The following is a 24,779-nucleotide window of genomic DNA, read 5'->3' as shown; positions in this document are numbered from 1 at the left end:
CCTGTTCATCACCATCTCCCGAAGTTCACTCAGACTCACGTCCATCGAGTCCATGATGCCATCCAGCCATCTCATCCTTGGTCGTCCCCTTCTCCTCCTGCTCCCAATCCCTCCCAGCATCAGAGTCTTTTCCAATGAGTCAACTCTTCCCATGAGGTGGCCAAAGTACTGGAGTTTCAGCTTTAGCATCATTCCTTCCAAAGAAATCCCAGGGTTGATCTCCTTCAGAATGGACTGGTTGGATCTCCTTGTCGTCCAAGGGACTCTCAAGACTCTTCTCCAACACCACATTTCAAAAGCATCAATTCTTTGGCGCCTAGCCTTCTTCACAGTCCATTATAATTATCTCCATTTGGGAGTGAAGAGTTCTGCAGAGCAGACTGAATGTTACCTGGAGTCTGAATGAGCCGTTCCTCTGTCTTCACCTGTGAGTTTCTATTGCTTTCATCAGCTAAATCACAACACTGAATACAGTTCTATATATTCTGCCTATGCTCACATGAGCCCTAACAATGAAACCAAAAGGGTAAGACTCTTATAAACTGAGGAAAATGAAACAAAATGCTGATGGAATTACTGCTGTATGTTAATTGTATTTAAATATTGTGATTATTCAAAGCTATTATATTGCTGGATAACGTTAGCCAAGAATTTAACTAAAATTGCTCTTTAAAAATTTGCTAAATGATTTGTCTATTACACTTTGGTGAGGCTAGGGGGAAAAACAAAAAAAAATTTAGCTCTGTTAAAGGTACTATAAATGTATTCTGTATTAAAGTGTCACAAAATCATACATTTCAACAACCATCTGGCAACGGATGAAGATCAAGGTATTTTTGCACAAAAGACTTGCCACTCTGATTACCCCCATGTGTCCTGAACATCATCCCCATAAATGAAGTGAAGACTTGAATTACCTCTCAGCCTTTGCTAGTAAGGCTGGCATCAGCTGTCCTCAGTTAGGACTCCTGAAATGCCTCTTCCCATCCGAGCTGGTCTCCAGGATAAAGTAGGGTGCATGGTGCAAGGGTCCGGTTACACGCATTAGCTGTCAGCAGATGTCTTGAGATGTTTCAACAGTCTTGGGGCCTGCGGAGCACTGCTGTCTACACCAGGCTGAGCCTCCAGATTGGGGCTTCACCAGCAATGGTTGGATTTTGGCAATGTCCTCTTGTGAAACTCAGAGGCAGCCAACAGAGGACCCTTGCCCAGGCTCCAGAGGGCCTGTTATAGGCTCCCTGCAATAGTCTCTCAAACTCTGTTCCCTCAACCACGACCTGGTCCCACACTGATCCTTTACACTGCTTAAGGAGATGGAGGTCCTGGGCTGTGGAGCTGGTGAGTGCGGTAGAATCTGGTTCCTGGCTGCCAGCTTCTAGCTGCTTATTCTGCTTCCCATTAGCCCTTCTTTTCCAAGCTGGCTGCTGCTCCTTCTTCGTGGTCCCCAACATCACTGCTTTCCAGGTTTTACAAAGCTTCCAGGATGACCTTCATTAGGGATACATCTCCCTGAGCTTGGGGACAAGGGGTGCTAACTTACACACAGCTGGGAATCACCCAGACTAGACAGTGAGGTGTCTTTACACCTGGAATATGCCTGTGAGGGGTTTAGGATTTCTTGGAATTCTAGGATTTGTTGGAAAGGGTTGTGTCCCTAGAAAGAGGGAGGAGCTCCCTCGTGGCCAGCCCCCAAATCCCAACTCGCACATTAGGTCAGAGTTTGAGCCTTCCCCCTGTTCGGGGAAGTGGACTGAGAGTTTATGCTAAGCCATTGGCTCTCTGTGGGATTCCTTAGGGAAGATCAGACCTCCTGAGGAGATGCTGAGGGTTCAAAGGCCTGGTGTGGTCTGTGGTCGGAAGGGCTGAGGCATCAGTGCATTGCTGTGGATCATTGAACCTGTGTGTCCTGGGGCTTGGGTAGGGGTAGGGGGGAGGCTGCTGCAGGCTGTGGCTCCACTTCCTTCAAGGGCGGCGAGAACCAAGGTGTTTCAGCACCGAGGTCTGGACAGCGCCCTCCGTCTGGGCTGGAGGTGCCCTAAGGGGTGGTGTACACACCCCTCAACGGGAGTGTGGGTTTGGCGAGGGAGGCCAGGGAGGGAGCCGGGCCTGCCGCGCTGACGTCTCAGGGACAGATGGGAGGCAGATCCTGGTAGAGCTGCCCCAGAGCAGCGTGCCAGGCATGACCCTGGGGCTACTCCACTCTTGTGCAGATAAGAATGCTGCCCATGTCCACCTCTTCCATTGCCTAAGTGCAACATGGTGTTAAAATGGGTATTTCTGCTAAGAATCTAAGACAGCAGAGATCAGATACCTAAAGTGAGATGTGAGGCAGGATGCCATGCAAAACTGACTCCCCCGCAAAAAAAAGTTGCTGAGAAACTCTTGGGGGACTCTTACGCCCCTCACCTATAATGAGAACATCAAAGCAGTCCTGAAAAGGACTGAAAAGGATTTCTAAGCTTTTGGAAAGATGGTGGGGAGGTGGCTTGTCCCACAGATCAAACCTAGTGACAGTGATTTTAACAGGCCGCCTGGGCAGCTTGACATGGGTCCCCTGGTGTTTGGGGGCGTACTCAGTGGCCTGATGTATATTTTTGCTCCCCTGGTGGTCCAGCGATTTAGACTCTGCACTTCCACTCCAGGGAGTGTGGGTTTGATTGCTGGTCAGGGAACCAAGATGCGACTTGTTGCATGGTGCAGCCCCCAAGTAAAAAGGTATCTGCATGCTTTTTAAAGCACAAATTTGAGGGCAAAAGATGCAAGAATTCTTCCCATGATCTAGACATGTTCTGGGTGCCTGGGGTAGGGGATAGGGGGCTGGGAGTTTGGGGGAAGGTCCTCTTAGGTGCCATCTGAGGGGTGGCCTGGAGGGCTGACATAAAGTTCAGTTCAGTTCAGTTGCTCAGTCGCATCCAACTCTTTGTGACCCCATGAATTGCAGCACGCCAGGCCTACCTGTCCATCACCATCTCCCCAAGTTCACTCAGACTCACGTCCATCGAGTCCGTGATGCCATCCAGCCATCTCATCCTCTGTCGTCCCCTTCTCCTCCTGCCCCCAATCCCTCCCAGCATCAGAGTCTTTTCCAATGAGTCAACTCTTCTCATGAAGTGGCCAAAGTACTGGACCTTCAGCTTTAGCATCATTCTTTCCAAAGAAATCCCAGGGCTGATCTCCTTCAGAATGGACTGGTTGGATCTCCTTGCAGTCCAAGGGACTCTCAAGAGTCTTCTCCAACACCACATTTCAAAAGCATCAATTCTTCGGCACTCAGCCTTCTTCACAGTCCAACTCTCACATCCACACATGACCACAGGAAAAACCATAGCCTTGACTAGACGGACCTTAGTCGGCAAAGTAATGTCTCTGCTTTTGAATATATTATCTAGGTTAAGGCTTCCCCAGTAGAGAGCAACGAGCTGAAATACTATTTTCTCCAAGGCTAAGTGAAATCCTCAGCCCTGAGGGAGTCTCTTAAAATTCCACCCAAGTCAGAGAGAGTAGGGTGCTGCTAGAGATACTGACCATGGAGAGTTCTCTGCACCTCTGTTTATCCTCCCTTCCCTGCTCTGACTCAGAAGCGCTCAGAGAAACTTCAGCAAGACCAGGAGGGAAGCGGCTTCAACTTTAATTCATGTTCAGAGTCTTGACTGTTACATAGGATGGTTGTAATCACAGTCTGGGGGAGTGTTTCTTAACTGGATTTGTCTCTCACTCTCTTCACCCACCTTTGCTCTGTCATCCATGAGAAGAACTAGAAACTGAACACCTTTTTGAGGAATGATAGGAAACAGTCACTTTATGATCTCAGCTCACCTTGTACATGTTTAGAACACCCTCTGAAACAAACGGCCAGTCCCATTTGCTTCCAATCCTGATTCCTTGGAGACAACACATACAGCACCGGTAGCTCAGCATCTATCGGGAGAGCAACTCTGTGGCCAGTTGATGTGTCCCAGGTCTGGAGATAAGAAAACATCCTCAGTGGGAGAGGCAATGGGCCAAAGAAAAATTTTATCATATACTGTATTTGTGGCAAGGCTGTGCCAGCTTCATTTTTAAAAATTCATTTTAAAAATATTTATTTGGTTGCATTGGGTCTTAGTTACAGCATGTGGGTGGGACCTAGTTCCTTGACCAGGAATCAAACCCAGGTCCCCTGCACTGGGAGCATGAGTCTTAGCCACTGGACCACCAGGGAAGCCTGTATGCCATTTTAAAATGCTATCTTCCTTTCAAAATGAAGCAGTACAGCTAGTTTGGTGTGAAGCAGGAATGTATAAGTAGATTAATGGAACAGAATAATATCTAGGAATTAAAATTTTTTTAAAATATTTGATGCCTTGGTGCTGGTGGAATAAACCTTTGAAGTTAAGTTTAAGACAATTTTTCCTTTTCTTTCTCTTCATCCCTACTTTTTCTTTCTAAAAAGTGATACTTTAACCACAAAAAAATACCCTTGCCCCAGTTTTTATAATAATGTATGCTGCTTTGTTTTCTCAACTGGGGGAACAAGTGCTTATTCATGTGTAATAAATGAACTGAGAGTTAAAACTGATAACTGAAAATCCACTTTTATAACAAAAATGAGATTGTATTGGTAAAATATTATCTGACAATTACAACCTTTTACAATTTGACTTATGAATACACAAAAAGAATTTTATTAATTCCATGAGAAACTTGAAGGACACCATTAAAACTTTAATAAAGTTTGCTTAGAACTAATTCTTAGGCTAGAATATCTACAAAATAGATTTGAACATAAAATTCTTTTCTAAAAATTATTTATTTATTTGGCTGCACCAAGTCTTAGCTGCATGCAGGATCTTTAGTTTCAGCATGAACCCTTAGTTGCAGTGGAACTTATGGCATGTGGGATTTAGTTCCCTGACCAGAGATTGAACCCAGTTCCCTGCACTGGGAGTGCAGTCTTAGCTACTGGGCCACCAGGGAAGTCCCTGAATGTAAGATTCTTGAAAGAAGAACAGTCTAAGAGATTTCGGAGTGTTTGTTTGGTATTAAATTAAAATGTTACTTTTAGGAGATTTAAGTGAATAGAAAGGGGTTGTTTTCTGCCTTAGCCAAGGAGGCAAGACCCACTTAAGACATTTAAGTTTAAACTCATGCTGAAATGTGACATCTCTTGGAGTAAGTATTGCTTCCACTGGTTCACAGTAGCAGGGGAACCTCAAGGAGAAGAGGAGAAAAGGTCACTGCAAGAAAGCCCTAGGGGATAGCCTCCTGAGCACTGGGAGATGGGGATGGGTGCTATGCCCCAGCCTGTTCTCTGGTCAGTGGATTTGAGAAGGGATCTGCCCCACCAACCCCCAGGGAACAGAGAGCAAGACCACGCATAGCACAGCCCCATCTGATGCTCTGAACAGATTTTAGAGAAGGCCAAGAGTAATTTCAGAGTATGAGTAAGAGAGAAAAGCATGTTGTTTGTTTATTTTTAAATTCTGAAGAACTAGGAAAAGAGACTAGTTCATGACAGAAGAAAGATATAACAGTGAAAATGATGGAAAGGTTCAGATTTTTTCCTCAGAAAAATAGTATGAGACTTCCTTCAAGGTGTGGCCTCCTTAAAATGAGGTTTGAAAAGCTTTATGGGGCAACTGACTTTGAGTTTAAAAGAGAGGAGAGTAAGACAGGGGAGGCCTTTTGGAAACTGAAATGACAATAGCAGGATCAAGTGGTCTCTGAAATTGCAGAGCATGGAATCCCAGATGGCGGACATGCCTGAGAAGATGCCCAAAGGGCAGAGAGAATATGAAAACTGGAGACAATCTGAGAGGAGATTACTGATGCAGAGGATGGAGCAGCATGATTATCCATCCAGGTGGTGGGAATTATCCACCCTATGGAAAGGTGAACACACTCCCGGGAAAAGTCTAGAGCAAAAGGAACTGAAGCAATACTGAAAAATACACTAGGAAACTTCTCTAAACTGGCTGAAAAGTAGTCTTTTATAATTTAAATTTCCTCTGGTCTTGGGCTATGTTCCTTTATCTCCATAGCTTTGAGTATGTGAGCATTGCAATTTAATAAAAGCTTTTTGATCATAGGTTAGTTTCACAGGTTAAAAATAACTTGTTGAATTTTAATTTGCATTTCTCTAATCATATAAAGAAGTTATTTTCATGTGTTTAAAAATAATTTACATTTAGTTTCCCAATAACTCTCTTGTCCTGTCTTCTGTTGTGCTGTTTGTGTGTTAATCACTCAGTCCAGTCCCACTCATTTGGACCCTTTGGACTGTAGCCCACCAGGCTCCTCTGTCCATGGGATGGGTTCTCCCAGCAAGAATACTGGAGTGGGTTGCCGTTTCGTTCTCCAAGGGATATTCCTGACCCAGGGATTGAACCCAGGTCTTCCGCGTTGCAGGGAGACTCTTTACCAACTGAGCCACCAGGAAAGCCTGTACTGTTTCTTTCTTTTTAAAATAGCTCTTCGGGTGACAAGGGGCTGCAGTGCTCGGTTCACACCCCCAGGAGTCTTCCAAGTCACCCCTGTCAGATAAGAAAACGACACTATTGCAGAGAAATAGGAGCACAGAAGCACGAACGGTCCAAAGTCCCCGGTTCGCTCGGTGCGAAAATGTGAAACTATGACCCCGACGTGACTTGAACACGCAACCTTCTGATCTGGAGTCAGACGCGCTACCATTGCGCCACGAGGTCACAAAGGATCCCTGACTTTTGATCCTTTAAGGCTCCTCAGTTCCGCCCATCCAGGTCGCTTCTTGGATTAAACTCCTTGCTTTTCTGGTAAACTTCCGGTCAAACAGAAAAAGAGCGAGAATTGGGCGGAGGACCTGGCTGTGCGAGCTCCCGGGACTCCCAGCCCACCCAAGCCCAAGGAGGGAAACAGCTGCAAAACCCAAAGTCCGGCCGGTGCTGGGGTGGGGTGAGTGCAGTACCGCATTCCCGCCGCTGAAAACCGTTAAAGAGGGGAACAAAACCCGAAATCAGCGGGCACAGCTGGGAGATGACTTTGGAACTTAGCATAAAATTAGATGCTCCTGTGTCCACCCTTCGCCCCATCCGTCATTTTTGAACATTACATAAATGTGCAGTAACAATTAAAATCAATAATCCCACTACCCGCTGTAAAGCATTTTGATGTCTTTCTTTCCAGATTTCCAACTTACTCCAGTATTCTGGCCTGGAGAATTCCATGGGCAGAGGAGCCTGGCAGGCTACAGTCCATGGGGTCACAAGAGTCGGACATGACTTAGCAACTAAACCACCACCACATACATGAGTGTCCACCTGTGTGTTAAACCTTCTTTGCTGTAAAGTACAGCAGTTACAGAAATTGGCACAAAACAAAGAGAAGGATCGCAAACCCTTGCTTCCCCCAGACCTGCCAGCCACCCCAAGAGCTTGACATCTGCCTTCCTCCCTGACAAGCAGTCCACGTGGATGTCTATGGAAAGGACTTCCTTGCTTCATAGTTTAATCACCCAAATGTGCATCAGTAAAAACTGTGGTGGTGTTCTGTCTGGGGCATATGTCACTTTTCATCCACCCTGTTCTCAGGTTTCGCATTTCTGTTGTCAGTGTGTCTTGTTACTGGAGAATGCTGACTTACATTATTTAGTTATGCTTTCCATGGTGGTCCTCCACTGTATGCTACTATTTCCCCCTTGGTAATTAATAAATATTTTGGGGATAAATGCTTTCAAGGTATACAAGCTGTTTCTCTTCAAACTTGCACCAATTTTAGCATCCAGACTTGACTGCAACAACTATGACTGTGGTGTTGTCTCATGGTCATTTTCTGTTTCCCTTTTTCCATCTATGTTCATCAACATAATTCTTCTACAGGAAAGAAGTGGTACTTCTTGGGGTTTTCCTGGTGACTGGTTAGTTAAGACTCTGCACTTCCATTGTAGGGGCCACTGGTTCGATTCCTTGTTGGGGAACTAAGATCCCTCAGGATCAAAAAGTTGAAAACAAAAACAGAACTGGTACTTCTCTTCCATTTACTTAGGTATTACATATTCATTTATTTATTTGCATCAATACAGATTCATGGGTATTTTTAAAATTTATAGTTTTAATCCATGTGTATTAGTTGCCCAGTCCTGTTTGACTCTTGGTGACCCCATGGACTGGGGCCCGCCAGCCGCGTCTGTCCATGGGATTTCCCAGGCAAATATACTGGAGTGGGTTGCCATTTCTTCCCCCAGTGGATCTTCCCAACCCAGGGATTGAACCCAGGTCTTTTACATTGCAAGCAGATTCTTTACCATCTGAGCTACCAGGGAAACTCTTTTAATCCATAGAATATCATTTTTAATAATGTTTCTGAAAGTCTCCCAGCTTTGGCTACAAGTCCTTCTGGTTAGTTAATGTGGCCTTTTGACATCTGCATCCTGTTTTCAGCACTTTTTTAGTTTCTGACACAAGATGTTCCAGGATTATTTTTTAGTTTCCCTGCACCAGGAATTAACCAGAAAACCATTTCTCCAAGGAGCTCTGGTTCCTGTTTTTGGAGTATGGTTTTAAGAAATCAAGATCTGGCTGTTGGGTGTGCTCATTACAATGGGCTGTCACCCTCCTTTTCATTATTTGTAGCTTCTCGGACACTGAGAAATACAGCTCTCATTAGTAATAATATATGCACTTATGATACATATGTAAACATACATATATGTGTTTCAGAATTACTAACCTATACACCTAAATTCTTTGATTTCTTTGTGGTTTCATGCTTGATTTCTTTCCGAATATTTGTTAAAGAACAGTTCTGTATGTTTTCCTTGCTTTTGGAGTTCTCTGATGGTGTGTCTGCTTTCATCATTGGTTTCGATGTCCCGTCTCATCCAGTTGTCTGCTTAGTTGTCGTCAATCCAGACCCCTCCCCTGCCCCCAAGGTTGTAGTTTACCCATCCATCTCCCTTCCCCCATCCCCCAACTTGCTCTGGTCATAGCCATGCTGTGGTCCACAGTGTGTGTGCCCTTAGTCGGGTTTGTGCTTTGTCTTCATGTCTCATTGAATGGTGTTTTCCCCCCATAGCAGTAAGTTGAATTGGTGTATCACTGTGCAGTTACAGGAGAAGGCAATGGCAACCCACTCCAGTACTCTTGCCTGGAAAATCCCATGGACGGAGGAGCCGGGTAGGCTGCAGTCCATGGGGTCGCACAGAGTTGGACACGACTGAAGCGACTTAGCAGCACACCTGTAAGAAAAAGATTTACTAAGAGGATTACCTTATATGTGTATGGCTTTTTGTTTTTGCCTTTAGCTTTACAGGCAAAATACTGTTTTGCAAAGTCATTAACATTAGTTCTTCTCTTCCCCAAGTCCTTCATGCCTGGTTATATTATTTATCTGTAGTACAGTTAGGTTGTTACTTTTATATTCCATTTCTGGTTCATGCAGGAACACACCTGATTACTGTTATTTTCTTTAAACTTCAGCATTTGTAAAATATTACCATGGTTCTAAGTGCCAGAGCTGTGTGAAAGGGTATACTAAAAACTGTGTCACTCTCTTGTCATCTCTATTACCCAGACTCATTGCCCTCTTCTTTCCAGCTCTTCATCAACTACAGCTGCAGGTAACTAATCTTTTCAGTTTCTGGTTGATCTTTCTTGCATTCTTTTGCACAAATGAGCAGGTATATGTTTATTCTATTACACCCTTTTCTTTCTTAGATAAAGGATAGCACACTATAATTATTATTTTGCCCTTTGCTTTTTTTAGCTTAGTGAAAAGGAAATCACTCCACGTCAGTTTGTTGAGATCTTTCTTTCTTACAGCTACACAGTACTTTCTGGTGTGGATGCAAGCACAGCTTACTCAACCAATTTCCCATAGTTTTTGCATATTTCCAAGATTCATCCATGTTGCTGTATGTCTCAACACTCCATTCTTTTTTAGTGCCTAATATTCCATTGCATGGATATATCAAATTTTGTCTATCAGATTGGTACAGTTAAAATCTACCAAAATACCAAATGGAGATTTTTTCAAATAGAGGAGTAATCAGATTCTCCCCTTTACAGGTTTTTAAAAAATTGTTGAAGGTTGTAGTAATCCACTTGTTTTTGTTTTTAGTCACCAAGGCGTGTCCGACTCTTTTGTGACCCCATGGACTGTAGTCCACCAGGCTCCTCTGTCCATGGAAGAGTCCTGGAGGCAAGAGTACTGGAATGGGTTGCCATTTCCTTCTCCAGGGACTGAACACATCTCTTCTCCATTACAGGTGGATTCTTTGCTGCTGAGCCACCAGGGAAGCCCCATATAATAATTTACATCTGCTAATCCTAAACTCCCAATCCAACACTCCCCATTCCTTTCGCCCTTGGCAACCACAAGTCTCTTCTCAATGTCCGTCTGTTTCTGTTTAGTAATATGAATTTCAAATATTTTATCTTGCAGTTCTAAAATGTCCACTTGATTTCTGGCAGGTTTTAATTGTTTTGAAATATTCTATCCCAGATGTTTTAAAAATCAGTTGTAACCCCCTTTCCTTCTAGCTTTCTAAACATATGAATCACAGCAGTTTTGACTGTTCACTCCAGGTCTGAATCATTTCTGGATTTGTTTCTATTGACTGTTCCATTTATTATTGCTCACCAATTTTCCCCTCTGGTGAATGTTGATTTAACTTTTTTTTCTGGACAATGTGGATGATGAACGTAAATTTTAGAAGCTCTGGCCCGATTACACTAACTTCCTTCCCTTCTGCCTTGTAAAGCCATGAGCACTGGCCCCACAGAGAAACCACTGTGAGGGAGACAACAGCTTTCTCCTCAGGAGACTCGAGTCCAGAATCTGCTGTTGCACCAATCCTCTTATCACATTTCTGGATGTACCTGGGTTTCCTGGTGGATCTACTGCCTGGGGATGTGGAACGTCAGGATTTTCTAAGGTGAAAATATCAACTAAAGTGACAGGGTGGTGCTCTGCTCACATAGTGGTTTCAGGGAAATCCCTGGTGCAGATGGGTTGGCAGGAGTTGAGAGTTTTCTTTTGAAGATTGGGATCCTGCTCTCCTCTGTTATTTTGCTGTTCTCAAAAGCTCATTTCCTTCTTCTAGAGATTTCATGGGCTTCCTTAGTAGCTTAGCTGGTAAAGAATCTGCCTGCAATACAGGAGACCCTGGGTTCAATTCCTGAGTTGGAAAGATCCCCTGGAGAAGGGAATGGCTACCCGCTCCAGTATTGTGGCCTGGAGAATTCAATGGAATGTATAGAGATTTTACATGGAAAGGATTTTACATGGAGATTCCTTTTCCAGTTTGTATGGGATGCAAAAATTCTCCAACTTGGTAAAGGCAGTGTCAAAATAACAATTATTAAAAAGGATGCAATTGCCCAGTATTGGCAAAGATATGGGGCAGAAGGCACCCTCATATGTGACTGGTCAGAGTCAGGGCTTTTAGAAGGCATTTGGCATGTGTATTAAAAGGCCTTATTAATATGTGCACTTTGTCCCAGAAATTCCATTTTTATGACCCCATGGAAAACAGTTAAGCATATTTGCAGTGATTTTCCTGTAGGGTTATTAAAATTGTTTATAACAGTGAAGAATTAGCAGCAGTTTTAGCTGCTCCTTTCCAGAAGCAGAGTCTAGATTTTTGAAATATGAGAGGAAGGAGGAAGAATACTCCAGGTTGGGTTCCCCAGCCGACTCTGAGTGGATCTTTGCACGGAGGGTTTTGGGATCACAAGAGAAGGAAGCAGGACTGGATAGAGAGAGGAGACGGCTGTTATGCAGACTCAATGAACACATCAACTGACCCCAGGAAGAGCTCCAAGTTCACAACTGCCTCAGCGTTAAGTGGAAAGGCCAGATTTCTACTCCTGGGTCAACTAGTTGTTGGATGTGGGCTGTCCCGGGAATGGGTCTGCTTCAGGGGTGAGGTGACTCTCAACCTCAGGACTGCCTGCCAACAGCATGTCTAGGGTATGTCTAGGGTGTGTAGAATAAACACTTCAGTTCTGAAAGTGGGGACAGGGCAGCCCACTGTTTCATCACCTGGATTCACTTCATATGACTTTTGGGAAAAGAAACACCAGGATTCTGGAGGGTCTGTTTTCCTGGAAGAAACTTACAAGGGGGATGAACTACAGTCTCCTCTCCCTCTGCTGCTGGTCTTAAGGTTTTAATTTATATTCACTGTTGCCTCCTCAACCTCAGCCAGCACCTGCACTCATCTTGGTGCCTTACCCAGTGGCAAGACTCAGACATTCATCCCTGGGGCCCTGGTTGCTGTGTGCTCCTCAGGCTATGACTGCTGTGTTCGTTATTCACCACCAAGATGGGTGAGTTGGTACTAGGAGGTATTCTAAGACAATGTGGAATTACCTGGGTGCCAAACATATGCCTCCCTTCCCCCACTGCAGTAACAGCCCCACCCTCTCCTAGAGATCAGATCAGATATCCCTGTAGCAGTGCTGGCTCCTCTTGTTGGTGCCTGGTCCCCTGGCAGCAGCTGCAGTTTACATCTCAAAGGGATTATCAATGACTATCAATGTGTTTCCTGAATTAACTGTTCCACAAAGTGCGGCCTAAACTGGCACTTATGGCATGCCTTCAACAGGCCATTCCAGTTCCAGTGTCCATCACCCTGGAAGCTTCTGGGGACGTGGTTGGTGATAGGACTAGTGGATCTTGTGAGAATATGCACACTGCATTAACCTCCTCTGCTGTAAAGTTTGATAAAGGATAAAGGATAAACAAGGATAAAATTCCTTGTTTATTATGTGGTTGTTGTCATGTGGATGAATCAAACGTTCTATGAGCCCCACGATAGTGAGTGGTTTTGTCTGAGACCTTGCAAGCAGGAAAGGAAAGCAAATAGCTAGAATATGAGTTGATTCAGTCATATGAATTGCTGTTGTTTTCATAACAGAAGGGATCCAGTGGCACTAACTTGCCACCAAGTGTCTGACTGGTCTCCTAGCGGGGTGGTAACCATATTAGGGACCTAGCACTGGGGAGCCTGTGGCTGGAAGGCTGGACAGTCAGCAGTTGCAGAAAGTGAACAAGCCTTGGGAAGGGGCAGCTTGGGATGATGGGCATATATGCAGAGCTTCCATCTCTGCCACCAGGGCTTCAAAATTTAAGCTTGTGTTGTCAGCACTGAGCGACTGAACAAAAGTTGATGGACATCAACTTAGATCCTGGATAGAAATGAAGTGTAGGAGCTGGGCTTACATTTACCTGGCTTTACCTCTGTTTATGGAGAGCAGGGAGAAAATTCCTCTCTTACTGTCAGAATTTAGGGGTGTTGCTGGGAGACAAAGGGGCGATATACTAGAGGAGAAAGGTTTAGTGTTATTTCCCATCAAACCTTTAGCTGACTTCCAAGCAGTGAAACAAGAGAAACCCTGTAAAAAGTGGCACCTTTTTAGGGTGAGGTTGTGTGTGTGTGTTAGTTGCTCAGTTGTGACTTTTTGCGACCCTATGGGCTGTAGCCTGCCAGGCTCCTCTGTCCATGGGATTTTCCAGGCAAGAATACTGGAGTGGGTTGCCATTTCCTTCTCCAGGAGATCTTCCCAACCAAGGAATTGAATTCAGGTCTCCTGCACTGCAGGCAGATTCTTTACTCTCTGAGCCACTGGGGAAGCCACCGGGGAAAGTGAGGTTCAGTTCAGTTCAGTTGCTGAGTAGTGTCCGACTGTTTGCGACCCCATGAATCGCAGCACGCCAGGCCTCCCTGTCCATCACCAACTCCCGGAATTCACTCAGACTCATGTCCATCGAGTCCGTGATGCCATCCAGCCATCTCATCCTCTGTCGTCCCCTTCTCCTCCTGCCCCCAATCCCTCCCAGCATCAGAGTCTTTTCCAATGAGTCAACTCTTCCCATGAGGTGGCCAAAGTACCGGAGTTTCAGCTTCAGCATCATTCCCTCCAAAGAAATCCCAGGGCTGATCTCCTTCAGAATGGACTGGTTGGATCTCCTTGCAGTCCAAGGGACTCTCAAGAGTCTTCTTCAACACCACAGTTCAAACACATCAATTCTTTGGCGCTCAGCCTTCTTCACAGTCCAACTCTCAACATCCATACATGACTACTGGAAAAACCATAGCCTTGACTAGACGGACCTTAGTCGGCAAAGTGAGGTTACGAGAGGTTAAATGGATGAGCTGCTTTCAGCAGCTGGCACAGTACAGGGAAGATAGAGATTACAGTTCAAGATCAAGCTCTACTAAGTTAGACGGGCTTGGTAAAGGCCTTGGAGCTTGCGCTGAGACTCCAAGAGGACCATGCTCTAGAGCAAGGACAAAACTGAGACAGACCAACTTTAACGTGATCCACTAGTACTCTGTTAAAATAAAACCTTATTCTCTCTAGAGGAAGATAAACCAGGGATCTCTGCAATTTTTATACTTACAATAGCTGGCATCAAATGAAATATTTTACTAATATTTAGTAGGTGTATTAAAAAATCATATAAAGTAAATATCCTCCATTAAAAAAAAAAGATAACAGCTGACTAGATAGCAAGAAAAACAACAGACATAGGAGTAGGTTCCAAAGTGTAGCTACTGTAGTTAACTGCCCAGGACTTGAAATGAATATTATTAATATATTCAGGAGAAAAGAATGGCGAATTTCAGCAGATACCTACAATCCATATAAAGAGCGGACAAAAATTCCAGAAAGAAAATCTGACTAAAGTTAAAAATTCAAAATGTGGGTTTATTAGCAGATTAGGATAGTGGAGGTATATAGTTTGATGCACACAGAGAAGAGAGAGATGGGAGACAGAAGAAGCTTTAAGAGAGACCTGGACCACAGTGAGAGACAGTGGAATGCCATTTTATTTTAGGTTATGAAAAAGATCCCCAAAACTAACTATAATGAAAAGCAAATGCCAGATTAGAACCCTTATCCCAGTGAAAATATCCTACCTAAGTGAATGCAAAGTAAATATACAAAAAAAAAAAAAAAAAAAAGATACAGTTAAGACAAAAGCTGAGATAAGCCACTGGATGCTCTGATAACCAGGCAAAGGGAGCATGATCCAGTTAGAATGAGGAAAGTCAGGGATGAACTAAGAACACAGGAATAGGCAAATACGTGAATAAATATGAGTAAACACTGTTTAAAATAGTGATAATAATATCTTTTGGAGTTTAAAACAGAAATAAAATATATGACTACAATGGAACAAAAGGCAGAGTATCAAGGGAATTAAATCATTATTTTTTTTCATTGCTTTGAAATATTGAAATACTAATTTCAAGAGTGCTCCAACGAGTCAAAGACATTTTAGGGGTAATGATTTTTCAGATGTTTCAATATTAGGACAACCTTACAATTTTAAAAATTAAGGAAACCAAAGACTTTTTATTTTTATAAATTATATCAATATTTACTGTATTTGAAAGCAAAATTGGAAAAATGTTTACTGTTTTATTGATTAAAAATACTAAACTTACAATATGATATTGAAATATATTTTTGAAAAAAAAATCTTCAAAACAAAAAATTAGTGCTAAGAGTGATGGTGTCTGAAATTTTTTGCAAATCTCTTTTAATGCCTGACTAGAATAGTTTGCGAGGTCTGCTATAACAAAAGTACCACAGATGAAATGGCTTAAATGACAGTTTATCTACTCACGGTTCTGGGGACAGATGTCCAGGAGCCAGGTGTCTGCAAGGCTCGTTTCTCCTGAGGCCCCTCTCCTCGGCTTGCTGGTAGCTACCCTCCTGGGGCCTCTTCACATGGTTGTCCCTTTGAGTGTGCACTGCTGGTGGACTCTCTGTTCATCCATGTTTCCTCTTAAGGACATCAGTCAGACTTTATTTAGGAACCACCCTAACAGCCTCATTTTAACTTGTTATGTTAGTTGCTCAGTCGTGTTTGACTCAATGCAACCCCACAGACTGTAGCCCACCAGGCTTCTCTGTCCATAAGCTTCTCCAGGCAAGAATATTGGAGTGGACTGCCATGCCCTCCTCCAGGGGATCTTCTGGACCCAGGGATTGAACCCGGGTCTCCTGAATTGCAGGCAGACTCTACCATCTGAGCCACAAGGAAAGCCTCCTTGTGGAAAGGTGGCTTTTAACTTATCACCTCTTTAAAGGGCCTATGTCCTAAAGCAGACATTCTTGGGCACTTGGGAGTCAGTCTCAGCACATGAATTTGAGGGGTGAGGGACACAGTTCACTCAATAACAATGGCTCAATAGAAGATAGCTGAATTCTGAGATCTTCTTTTGCATTAAATATTTTGCAATATCTCATGCCATGCAGCTTCCGAAAAACAGTAATCTACATTCATGAGAAAATGAGTATGAAAAATGAGAATGAGAAAGGTAAATAATGCCTTAGATTATGAAAATAGTCCTGCTGCTCTAGGGTAGCAACCAAAATAATAACTGAATGTATAATTAAGTTGAATAGAGTAGAATATGAGATAATGAAGCATATTTGATTAATACAAAAAAAGCAATAAAGGAGAAATGGAAGAAACAAGGTAACACAAGCAGACTTACACCCAATGAGTAAGTACATGAAATGAAAATGGATTACACTCACTAATTAAACTACAGAGATTGTCAGACTAAAGATAGACCCTAAATGGATGCTGCTTACAGGAGACATACTATAAATATAAGGTCACAGATTAGGTTAAAAGTAAAAAATAGGGGAAAGACATATATCATGTATATTTGCTTTCTACTGCTGCATAATGCATTAATGGGAACAGTGGCTTAAAACAACAACTGTTTATTAGCCCACAGCTCTGTGGGTCAGGAGTTCAAGCACAGTGAGGTTGGATTCTCTGCTCTGGTCTCAAAGGCTGAAATCAATGAGTCAGCAGGGTTGATTCTTGTCTGAAGGCTGAGGAAGAATCCATTTCTGAGCTAAATCAACTTGTTGGCAAAATTCAGCTCCTTGAAGCTACAAGACTGATGTTCTTGTTTCCTTGCTGGGCTCAGTCACAAGCTGCTCTCAGGTCCTACAGGGTGCACATTCCTGTCACGTGGCCCCTTTGTCTTCAAGGTCAGCAATGAAGAACATAGCTCACACTGACTCCCCCTCATATTCCCAATCTCACTCACCAGGAGGAGCACCACACTTTTTAAGATCTCAACTGATTTGGTCTGGCCCACTGGGGTAATTTCATTATTCTGAGTCAACTGATTTGGGACTTCAGTTGTATTTGCAAAATCCCTTCACAAAAGTACCTAGATTAGTGTTTGACTAAGTAATTGGGAACCTCTTGCATACCAGGGGCCAGAAGTTTAGGGAGCAATTTAGAATTCTGCCTAACACACCATGCAGACATGAACTGAAAGAAAATTATATCTAGAATATAGAAAGATATTCTAATAACCTGCAAATAACCAGAAAGTTTGGGAGAGTCTTGAATGGCACTTCTCAAAAGAGGATATTCAAGAAGCCAGTAAACACCTGGAAAGGGACTCAACATCAATAGAGTGTAAGGTGATGCAGATTAAACCTCTAACGTGATAACACTACACACTGGAACCAGGCTCTGGCACCTTCCAGTTCATGGAACTGCTCTAGTAAAGGTGCCCTGCGTTATCTCTGTGCCCAAATCCAATGGACATCTTTCAGTTCTTATGTCACTTTAACCTGCTGACCTTACCGCTTTGCTCCTTTCTTGGGGAGGTAAGGCAGACAGGGTATAGGTGTGATGAGGGGTTGAAGGCAGAAAGGAACAGCCAACAGAGTTTATCAAGTCATGCAGACTGTTTGACAATATAGTTTCTTAAGGGTAGTATTTCAAGGTTAGACCCTCAAAACCTTCCAATCAGAAAGTGGTACGTTTTGTCCAAAGAAGACACATCTAGTAATAGTTAATAAATTTCACTATTAAAATTCAATCAAAATAGTCACTTTAACCACAATGTCAAATTCATTTTAGGGAGACAGTTCCCATCACTCACCCGAGATCCTCTTTACAACATTGTGGGAGGGTATCTGACTTTCCTTCAGTCTCCATTAAAGTGTTGCCCTACATGCCTTGTCCTTTTCAGGCGTCAGGTCCACGGTCTGTTAGGGCCTTCTGGGACCAGGATTACAGCCTCTGGGTTCCCATTTTGACTGCAGGTCTCTCTTAGTATTTCCAATACTTTAAAATGGACTTGGGAGTCCTTGGCTGTTTCCCTCTCTATACTCCAGTATTGCAATGTTGTGTGGGGCTGTACACAGACCTTTTCACCACTGTGATCTCCTTCGGTGCCATGTTGAAAGTGGAACTTGTCCTGAGGCTTGCAAGCCTTCTGGTCTATAACCTGGACACAAGTTCCAGATATTCTTGGATATATTTTGCATCTACCTGAAATTTCTATTACCTCCTCCAAATGAAAGTGAGAGAGTGAGGGGTGGTGGTGAAACGCTGGATAATTTCTTTGGAATCTAGGAAGCATCCACACCAGTTCCCAAGCTCTTAAGATCCATCACCACTCCTGCTCTGCCAAGGTATACTCAGCATCCAGGGTAATTCCTGGGACATGACAGGTGTCCACAGGAAAAAAAATGAGCTTCACAGAAAAATAGGTTTTTCATGTTTACATAAAAATTACATGCTCACTGCAAAGAAAAAAACTGAAAAATATGGAAAAGCACAGAAAGGTAAAACAAACAAACACTAGATTCTCAAAAAAATCTGAAATGAATGTCATTAACTTTTAGGAGACCATCCCTTCATTCATGGTTATCAAATGTTTACACAAATACATAGTAGTTTTATACCATAAACACTGCATTTACATTTTTCTGTTATCCTAGTCTTTCCCCGCACTTATCTCATGCTTCCCTTTTCTCCCCCGCTTCAAGGTAACCAATATTAACAGCTTGGTGTATATTCTTGTTACCTGTTTCCATGCTCATCTAATGACATGCACACATATACACACAAATGCATGTGATCATTACTTTAAAAATGAAATTTTGTACATATACATCTCTGTAATAAAGCAATTACTTACCAAAAAATTGTGGTAACACCTGTTAGTCAACTACTGTAAATATAACTCATTAAAAAAATTACTCTCATGTTGTTCCATGGTATGGCTATATAACAGTTAATTCACCCATTCCCCAATTAGTTGGCATTCACTTTGTTTCCAGCTGGGTTTCATCTCTGTCTCTATAAATAACACTCTAACAAACATCCTCCTTATGCATATATTTTTCACTGATGCTACTATTTTTGTGCAGCAAATTCTCAAAGTGAGACTGCTGGGTCAAAATGCTTTTAAACTTTTACTTAAAAATCTGAAAAATATATAGCTGGATTCCAAGTGGAAATATAAGTTGATATAACCATTTTGCAAGAGCACATGGTTTACCAAACTCCACTAGCAAAACATCTCTTAATTTTTGCCAACTCCACGAAGTGGAAGTTAACATCTCATGGGTTATTTTAATATGCACTTCCCTGAGTACTATTCATTTAGGTTCATAACACTGTCACAGGTTAATGCATTTGGAGTTGTTTTTCTATGAACAGCCATCTAGTCCAGATGGATTAAAACCTCAAGGTAAAAAAATAAAATTATAAAAACCTTAGAAACAAATTTAAGAGATTATATATAACTTGGGGATTACATGGGTCCTTTTAACAGTAAATCAGGAATATAAAAAGGAAAAGATGTTTTACTATAAAAAATTAAAGACTTACAATCTTTTACTATATAAAAAATACAAAGACAAATACTAGGTTAAGAAAAACATTTAGAACACACATGAGAAAGGATTAATATCTCAAATACATTAAGAGCACCTCTAGATTCCTAAGAAATATAGACAGGCCAATAGGAATATATATATATATATATATATATATGTAAAATATATATAAGCAATCATTGAAGACAACTTGTTAAATGAATAAAATATGAAATTTGGATGAAGGCTTTCACATGCCCTTTTTATTATGAATTTTCTTATAATTTCTAAGATTTAAGATGACCAACTACTTTTCTACATTCTTATAAAGCATCTCTTCAGTGTGTATTTTCTGGTGAATTGCTCCTGGATGTTATCCCACATTCATAAAATATACAGTTTATAAGATTCTTGTTACTGTCTGAACGATGATTTGCTGTTCTCTATACTAACTGAATTTCTCTCTGATGTGTTCTTTGATGTACAGTAAGGCTGGAGCTACTCCTAAAGGCTTTTCCACATTCACTACATTTATAGGGTTTTTCTCCAGTGTGCATCCTCAGATGCACAATAAAGTCTGAGTTAGTTCTGAAGGCTTTTCCACATTCTTCACATCTATAGGGCCTCTCCCCAGTATGAATTCTCTGGTGCAGAGTTAGCTGTGATAGAGTAATACAACCTTTCCCGCATTCCTTACACATGTAGGGTTTTTCTCCAGTATGTGTCCTCCAGTGAACTGTAAGGTATGAACCTCTCCTGAAGGCTTTTCCACAGACATCACATTTATAGGGTTTCTCTCCACTATGGATTTTCTGATGTTCTGTAACGTGTACCATCTGGCTAAATGCTTTGCCACAGTCATTACATTTAAATGGCTTCTCCCCGGTATGTGTCCTTTGATGGGTATTAAAGCCTGAGTTACTTGTAAAAACCTTCCCACATTCATTACATTTATAGGGTTTCTCTCCAGTATGCCTTCTCTGATGCACAGTAAGCTGTGATGTATTAGTGAAAGCTTTCTCACATTCATTACATTTATATGGTTTTTCTCCAGTGTGGGTCCTCTGATGTACAATAAGGTATGACTTAGTTCTGAAGGATTTTCCACAGTTGTAGCATGTGTAGGGTTTCACGCCAGTGTGAATTTTCTGGTGCTCCTTGAGATTTACCATTTTGGTAAATGCCCTCTCACAGTCAGTACATTTATATGGTTTCTCTCCAGTATGAATCCTCTGATGTACAGTTAAATGTGATTTTATTCTGAAAGATTCCCCACATTCATTACAGAGATAAGGTTTCTCCTCAGTATGAATTCGCTGATGTATAATTAGAGATGAAGAACGCATGAAGGCCTTTCCACATTCATTACATTTATAAGGTTTCTCTCCTGTATGCATTCTGTGGTGTACACTAAGGCATGAATAATTAATAAATGATTTCCCACATTCATTACATTTATAGGGTTTTTCTCCAGTATGAATCCTCTGATGTTCTGTGAAATTTGCTATACGATTGAATGCTTTCCCACATTCATTACATTCATAGGGTTTTTCCCCAGTGTGAGTTCTGATATGCACAATAAGACTGGAATTACTTCTGTAGGCTTTTCCACATTCATTACACCTAAAGGGCTTCTCTCCAGTATGAATTCTCTGATGAACATTAAAGATTGTGGTATTCTTGAAAGACTTCCCACACTCATTGCATTTATATGGCTTCTCTTCAGTATGGGTCTTCTGATGTACACTAAGATATGACTTATTCCTAAAGGCTTTCCCACAATCATTACATTTGTAGGGTTTCTCTCCATTGTGAGTTTCCTGATGTCTTGCAAGTTTTGATTTATCACTAAAAGCTTTCCCGCATTCACTACATTTATAGGGCTTATCTCCAGTTTGAATTCTCTGATGTTGATTAAGGCGCGCACACTGGCTAAAAGATTTTCCACAGACATTGCATTGATAAGGTTTCTCCTTAGTATGAATTCTCTGATGCACCATAAGTGATGAAGAAGCAATGAAAGCCTTTCCACATTCACTACATTTATAGGGTTTTTCTCCAGTGTGAATTTTTTTATGTTGACTAAGATAAGAAGGCTGGCTGAACATTTTCCCACACTCATTACATTCATAAGGTTTTTCTTTAGTGTGAGTTCTCTGATGTTGAATGAGTAATGACCTATAACGGAAGGCCTTTTCACATGTACTACATTTATAGGGTTTTTCTTTATTATTGGGTTTTTTCTCTAAAGTGAGTTCTGAGGCAGGGCTCATGACTTTGCTGCCTTCTGTATCCTTGCAAATTTCCTTCCTCAGATGGGTATCTGTGATCAAATCTAAACCCTCTGTAAAATTTTCATCATGTGTTTGGTATTTGCCATGGGGTTCTTCTGTGATAACTTCTGGTTCTGGAAGAAGAACAGATCCAAACCCAAAGCCTTTCTGAATAGTGGGGATTTTTTTGTGTTTAACTGTTCTTTGGCCTACAGGACTCTGCTGACTATATTGCAGTCTCAGTATCCTGTCGCCCCATTTCCATAATCCTCCCATTCTGGGGTCCCATAGACCATTCTCTGTGAGTTTCTCTACAATGGCATCCTGTGATAAATGTTTTTTAGAAAAATCCTCTGTTGGTATAGTATTCTTGGTTGTAGGTTTGGTCTCCAACTCTGGGAGGAAAAAAAGAAAAGTCAAATGACTCCTATTTCCTAGGTTGAGGAGATTGTACTAACAGCATAACAAAAGAGAACTGAATTGATAATGAACATATGTTTTTAACTGCTTGCAAATTGGCCTTGTTTTCTAGGAAGAAGGGGGTAGGGTTAAGGGTGGCTGATTGAGCAAAGAACCATAGTAGTAATTCAAGGAGTTTTCTTCCTATTAAAAAAAATTTATTCCCAGTAACCCTTCTACGATCCAAGTTTCTCAAATATGTTTTCCTTTTCTCATTCCTTTTAGAGTCAAATTCTTTAGAGAGTTACTTCAAAAGCTGTAACTACTTCCTTGATTTCCATTTACTCCACAAACCAGATATTCACCCCCAACAATACTTTTCACTTGTTCTCATTATTTGTTCACTAGCTTTTCTGTGAAGGCTTTCTCTGACATTTCCTTGTCAGAATAGCTTCTTCAAGTCTTCATATGTATCCTTTTTTTTTTTTGGCTCTCAATTTTGATTTTAAAAATTGTATTTATCTATTTAAGTACAGTTGATTATTATACAATGTTGTATTAATTACTGCTGTGCAGCAAAGTGATTCAGTTATACATACATACGTTATTTTTTTTAATATTCTTTTCTGTATCTTTTTACACAACATTTATGGAAGACACTGATTTTTCAGAAAGTAGGCTGAACTAGTCAAAATTAATATAGTTGTGAATATTACAAATAACGACAATTACTTTTATCAAGAGTAGTTCTGCAACCTTTTTATGGGTCTTAAGAAAATTTCTGACAGTTTCAAAATTTTCTTAAACAATTATACTGGGTGGTGGTGGTCTTATAATTTATTTGTATATGCAAACTTAATATTTTACTTTTTAAAACACTTTCAAACTTCTTGAAAATTTTAAATTTATTTCCAAGTAATCACATCTAAATTTAAAAAAAAAAGCAATCAAAATCTGTGGTTAGTAAAATGGTTTTATGGAAAAAGAAATGGTTCGATGATTTTAAAACTCAAGTTAAGTAGAAGTTTCAATGAATTCACAGGGTGAGACACAGGTCTGAATTCAGGGTCACCAAAAAAGACCACTCTAGAATCCAAGGACTAAAACTCAGATGATTTAAATATCTAAATGAATTAAGGTGACAGGAATTTTTTTTTAGGGGAAAAAGAAAAATGGAGAGAATATGACACCAGCATATCTGAATAAAAGAGAGTATTGAACAGTGTTCTTTAAGTAGAAGAAAAATAATCTTAGTTAAAAGGGTAAATATTGGCTAAATAGATAAATACTGTATTTTGATTCCCAACTGATTTATTGTTCATATTCTCAATAAGTTAAGATCCTGGCAGAGTGGAGGGGGGTTCAGCAGGCTTGTAAGTGAAGAAAGTTAAATAATCAGTCAACAGGTTTCGTGTAAAAGAAATCAGTGATGATCCTTAAGAAAGCACTTTCAGGAAAATTAAAGAAGAGATATCAGATACATAGTAGTTAAACAAATGAGAAAAATATAAAGTTAACTGGAGAGGAGAGAATTGAAAGAATGAAGAAGAAATGAAAGAACAATTATGAAAATCATGTTCCCAAGAAAATAAAATAGGATGGGATGGGGACTACAAGTACAGGGCAGAGATGAGGGAGAAGGAAAAGGAGAGAAAAAGAGAGAGAGGGAGAAAAGGCAGGAGGGAGGCGTAAGGAGAGAGGATGAGATGGGGAGAGTCTTTTCCTTTGAGACAGCTTTGAACAAAGATATCCCTCAGATATTTCAAATATTCTGCTCCATCCAAGACCTACTGACTTTAAATAAATCTCATCCTCCAGTTTCTTATTAACTCACCCGAAAAGGGGGTTCTTGAAATTTCTCTCACTACCACCCATGGTCCTTTTCCATCCTCCAAATGAGATATCATGTCTGGTTTGGAAATTGCAAGCCCTGCTCAGAGAAAAACGAATAGGATTTGATTGTGCCTATGAGCAAGAACCAGGGTCAACTGCTCTTTATCTCCTGTGTGGAGTGGCTATGAGAAGTTCTAGAGGTGCGTTGTCCAAGGCAGCTGCCAAGAGCCACCTATGGCTACTTAACTCTAAATTTAAATTAGTTAAAATTATATACAATTTAAAATTCAGTTTTTCATTTTACTAGCCAGACTTCAAGTTCTCAGTAGCCACAGTGTCTACTGCTTGTCATACTGGACAGCACAGATGCAGCAAACTCCCGTCACAGGAGAACATCCTACTGTACAGCAGTGTTGTAGAGAATTACAAAGGTACCTCAAAGAAGCTCTAGACTGTAATCCTAGGTTTGGAAATAATCTGTTTAGAAAGAAAATAAACATATTTGTTCATTCTTTCTAGAGGCACTGATAACTCTTACTCTGGAAATGACTGGAAAAAACTTTAGTCTTCAATCAGAGGGACTGTCAACACTCTCTAAGATTACAATGAAGTACATATTTCTTACTCTACAATTGGCAGACCATTGAGTTAAGAG

The 24,779-nt window shown here is 41.3% G+C and overlaps 1 protein-coding gene and 1 non-coding gene across 2 annotated transcripts; both read right to left on the bottom strand.

Annotated features, from left to right (window-relative positions):
* Positions 1 to 6,611: 6,611 nt before the first annotated feature.
* On the bottom strand, positions 6,612 to 6,683 carry TRNAW-CCA (transfer RNA tryptophan (anticodon CCA)). The gene has a single exon. It is a non-coding gene; the product is annotated as a tRNA-Trp (tRNA).
* A 13,379-nt stretch (positions 6,684 to 20,062) lies between these two features.
* ZNF624 (zinc finger protein 624) lies at positions 20,063 to 21,727 on the bottom strand. The gene is made up of 3 exons (XM_052658615.1): positions 21,549 to 21,727; positions 20,789 to 21,212; positions 20,063 to 20,704 (listed from the first exon to the last, which is right to left on the bottom strand). Exons 1-3 carry the CDS (start codon positions 21,725 to 21,727, stop codon positions 20,063 to 20,065), a joined length of 1,245 nt encoding a protein of 414 aa, XP_052514575.1.
* Between the last annotated feature and the right edge of the window lie 3,052 nt (positions 21,728 to 24,779).

The sequence above is a fragment of the Budorcas taxicolor genome, chromosome 19, assembly GCF_023091745.1.
Source record: "Budorcas taxicolor isolate Tak-1 chromosome 19, Takin1.1, whole genome shotgun sequence".
Classification (NCBI taxonomy): domain Eukaryota; kingdom Metazoa; phylum Chordata; class Mammalia; order Artiodactyla; family Bovidae; genus Budorcas; species Budorcas taxicolor.
Note: the sequence above shows the minus strand (reverse complement) of the source record. Positions and strands in the feature narration are given on the sequence as shown.

Excerpts from the sequence above, each read along its gene's own strand:
- ZNF624 (XM_052658615.1), bottom strand. The coding sequence starts at position 21,727 with ATGTTCAGCCAGCCTTCTTATCTTAGTCAACATAAAAAAATTCACACT. Across the intron at positions 21,213-21,548 it reads TGTGGAAAATCTTTTAGCCA|TAATTCCAGTCTTATTGTGC; the intron begins GTGTGCGCGCCT and ends AGCCTACAGAAG. Across the intron at positions 20,705-20,788 it reads AGAGGGCATTTACCAAAATG|TCATACCTTATTGTACATCA; the intron begins GTAAATCTCAAG and ends TTCAGAACTAAG.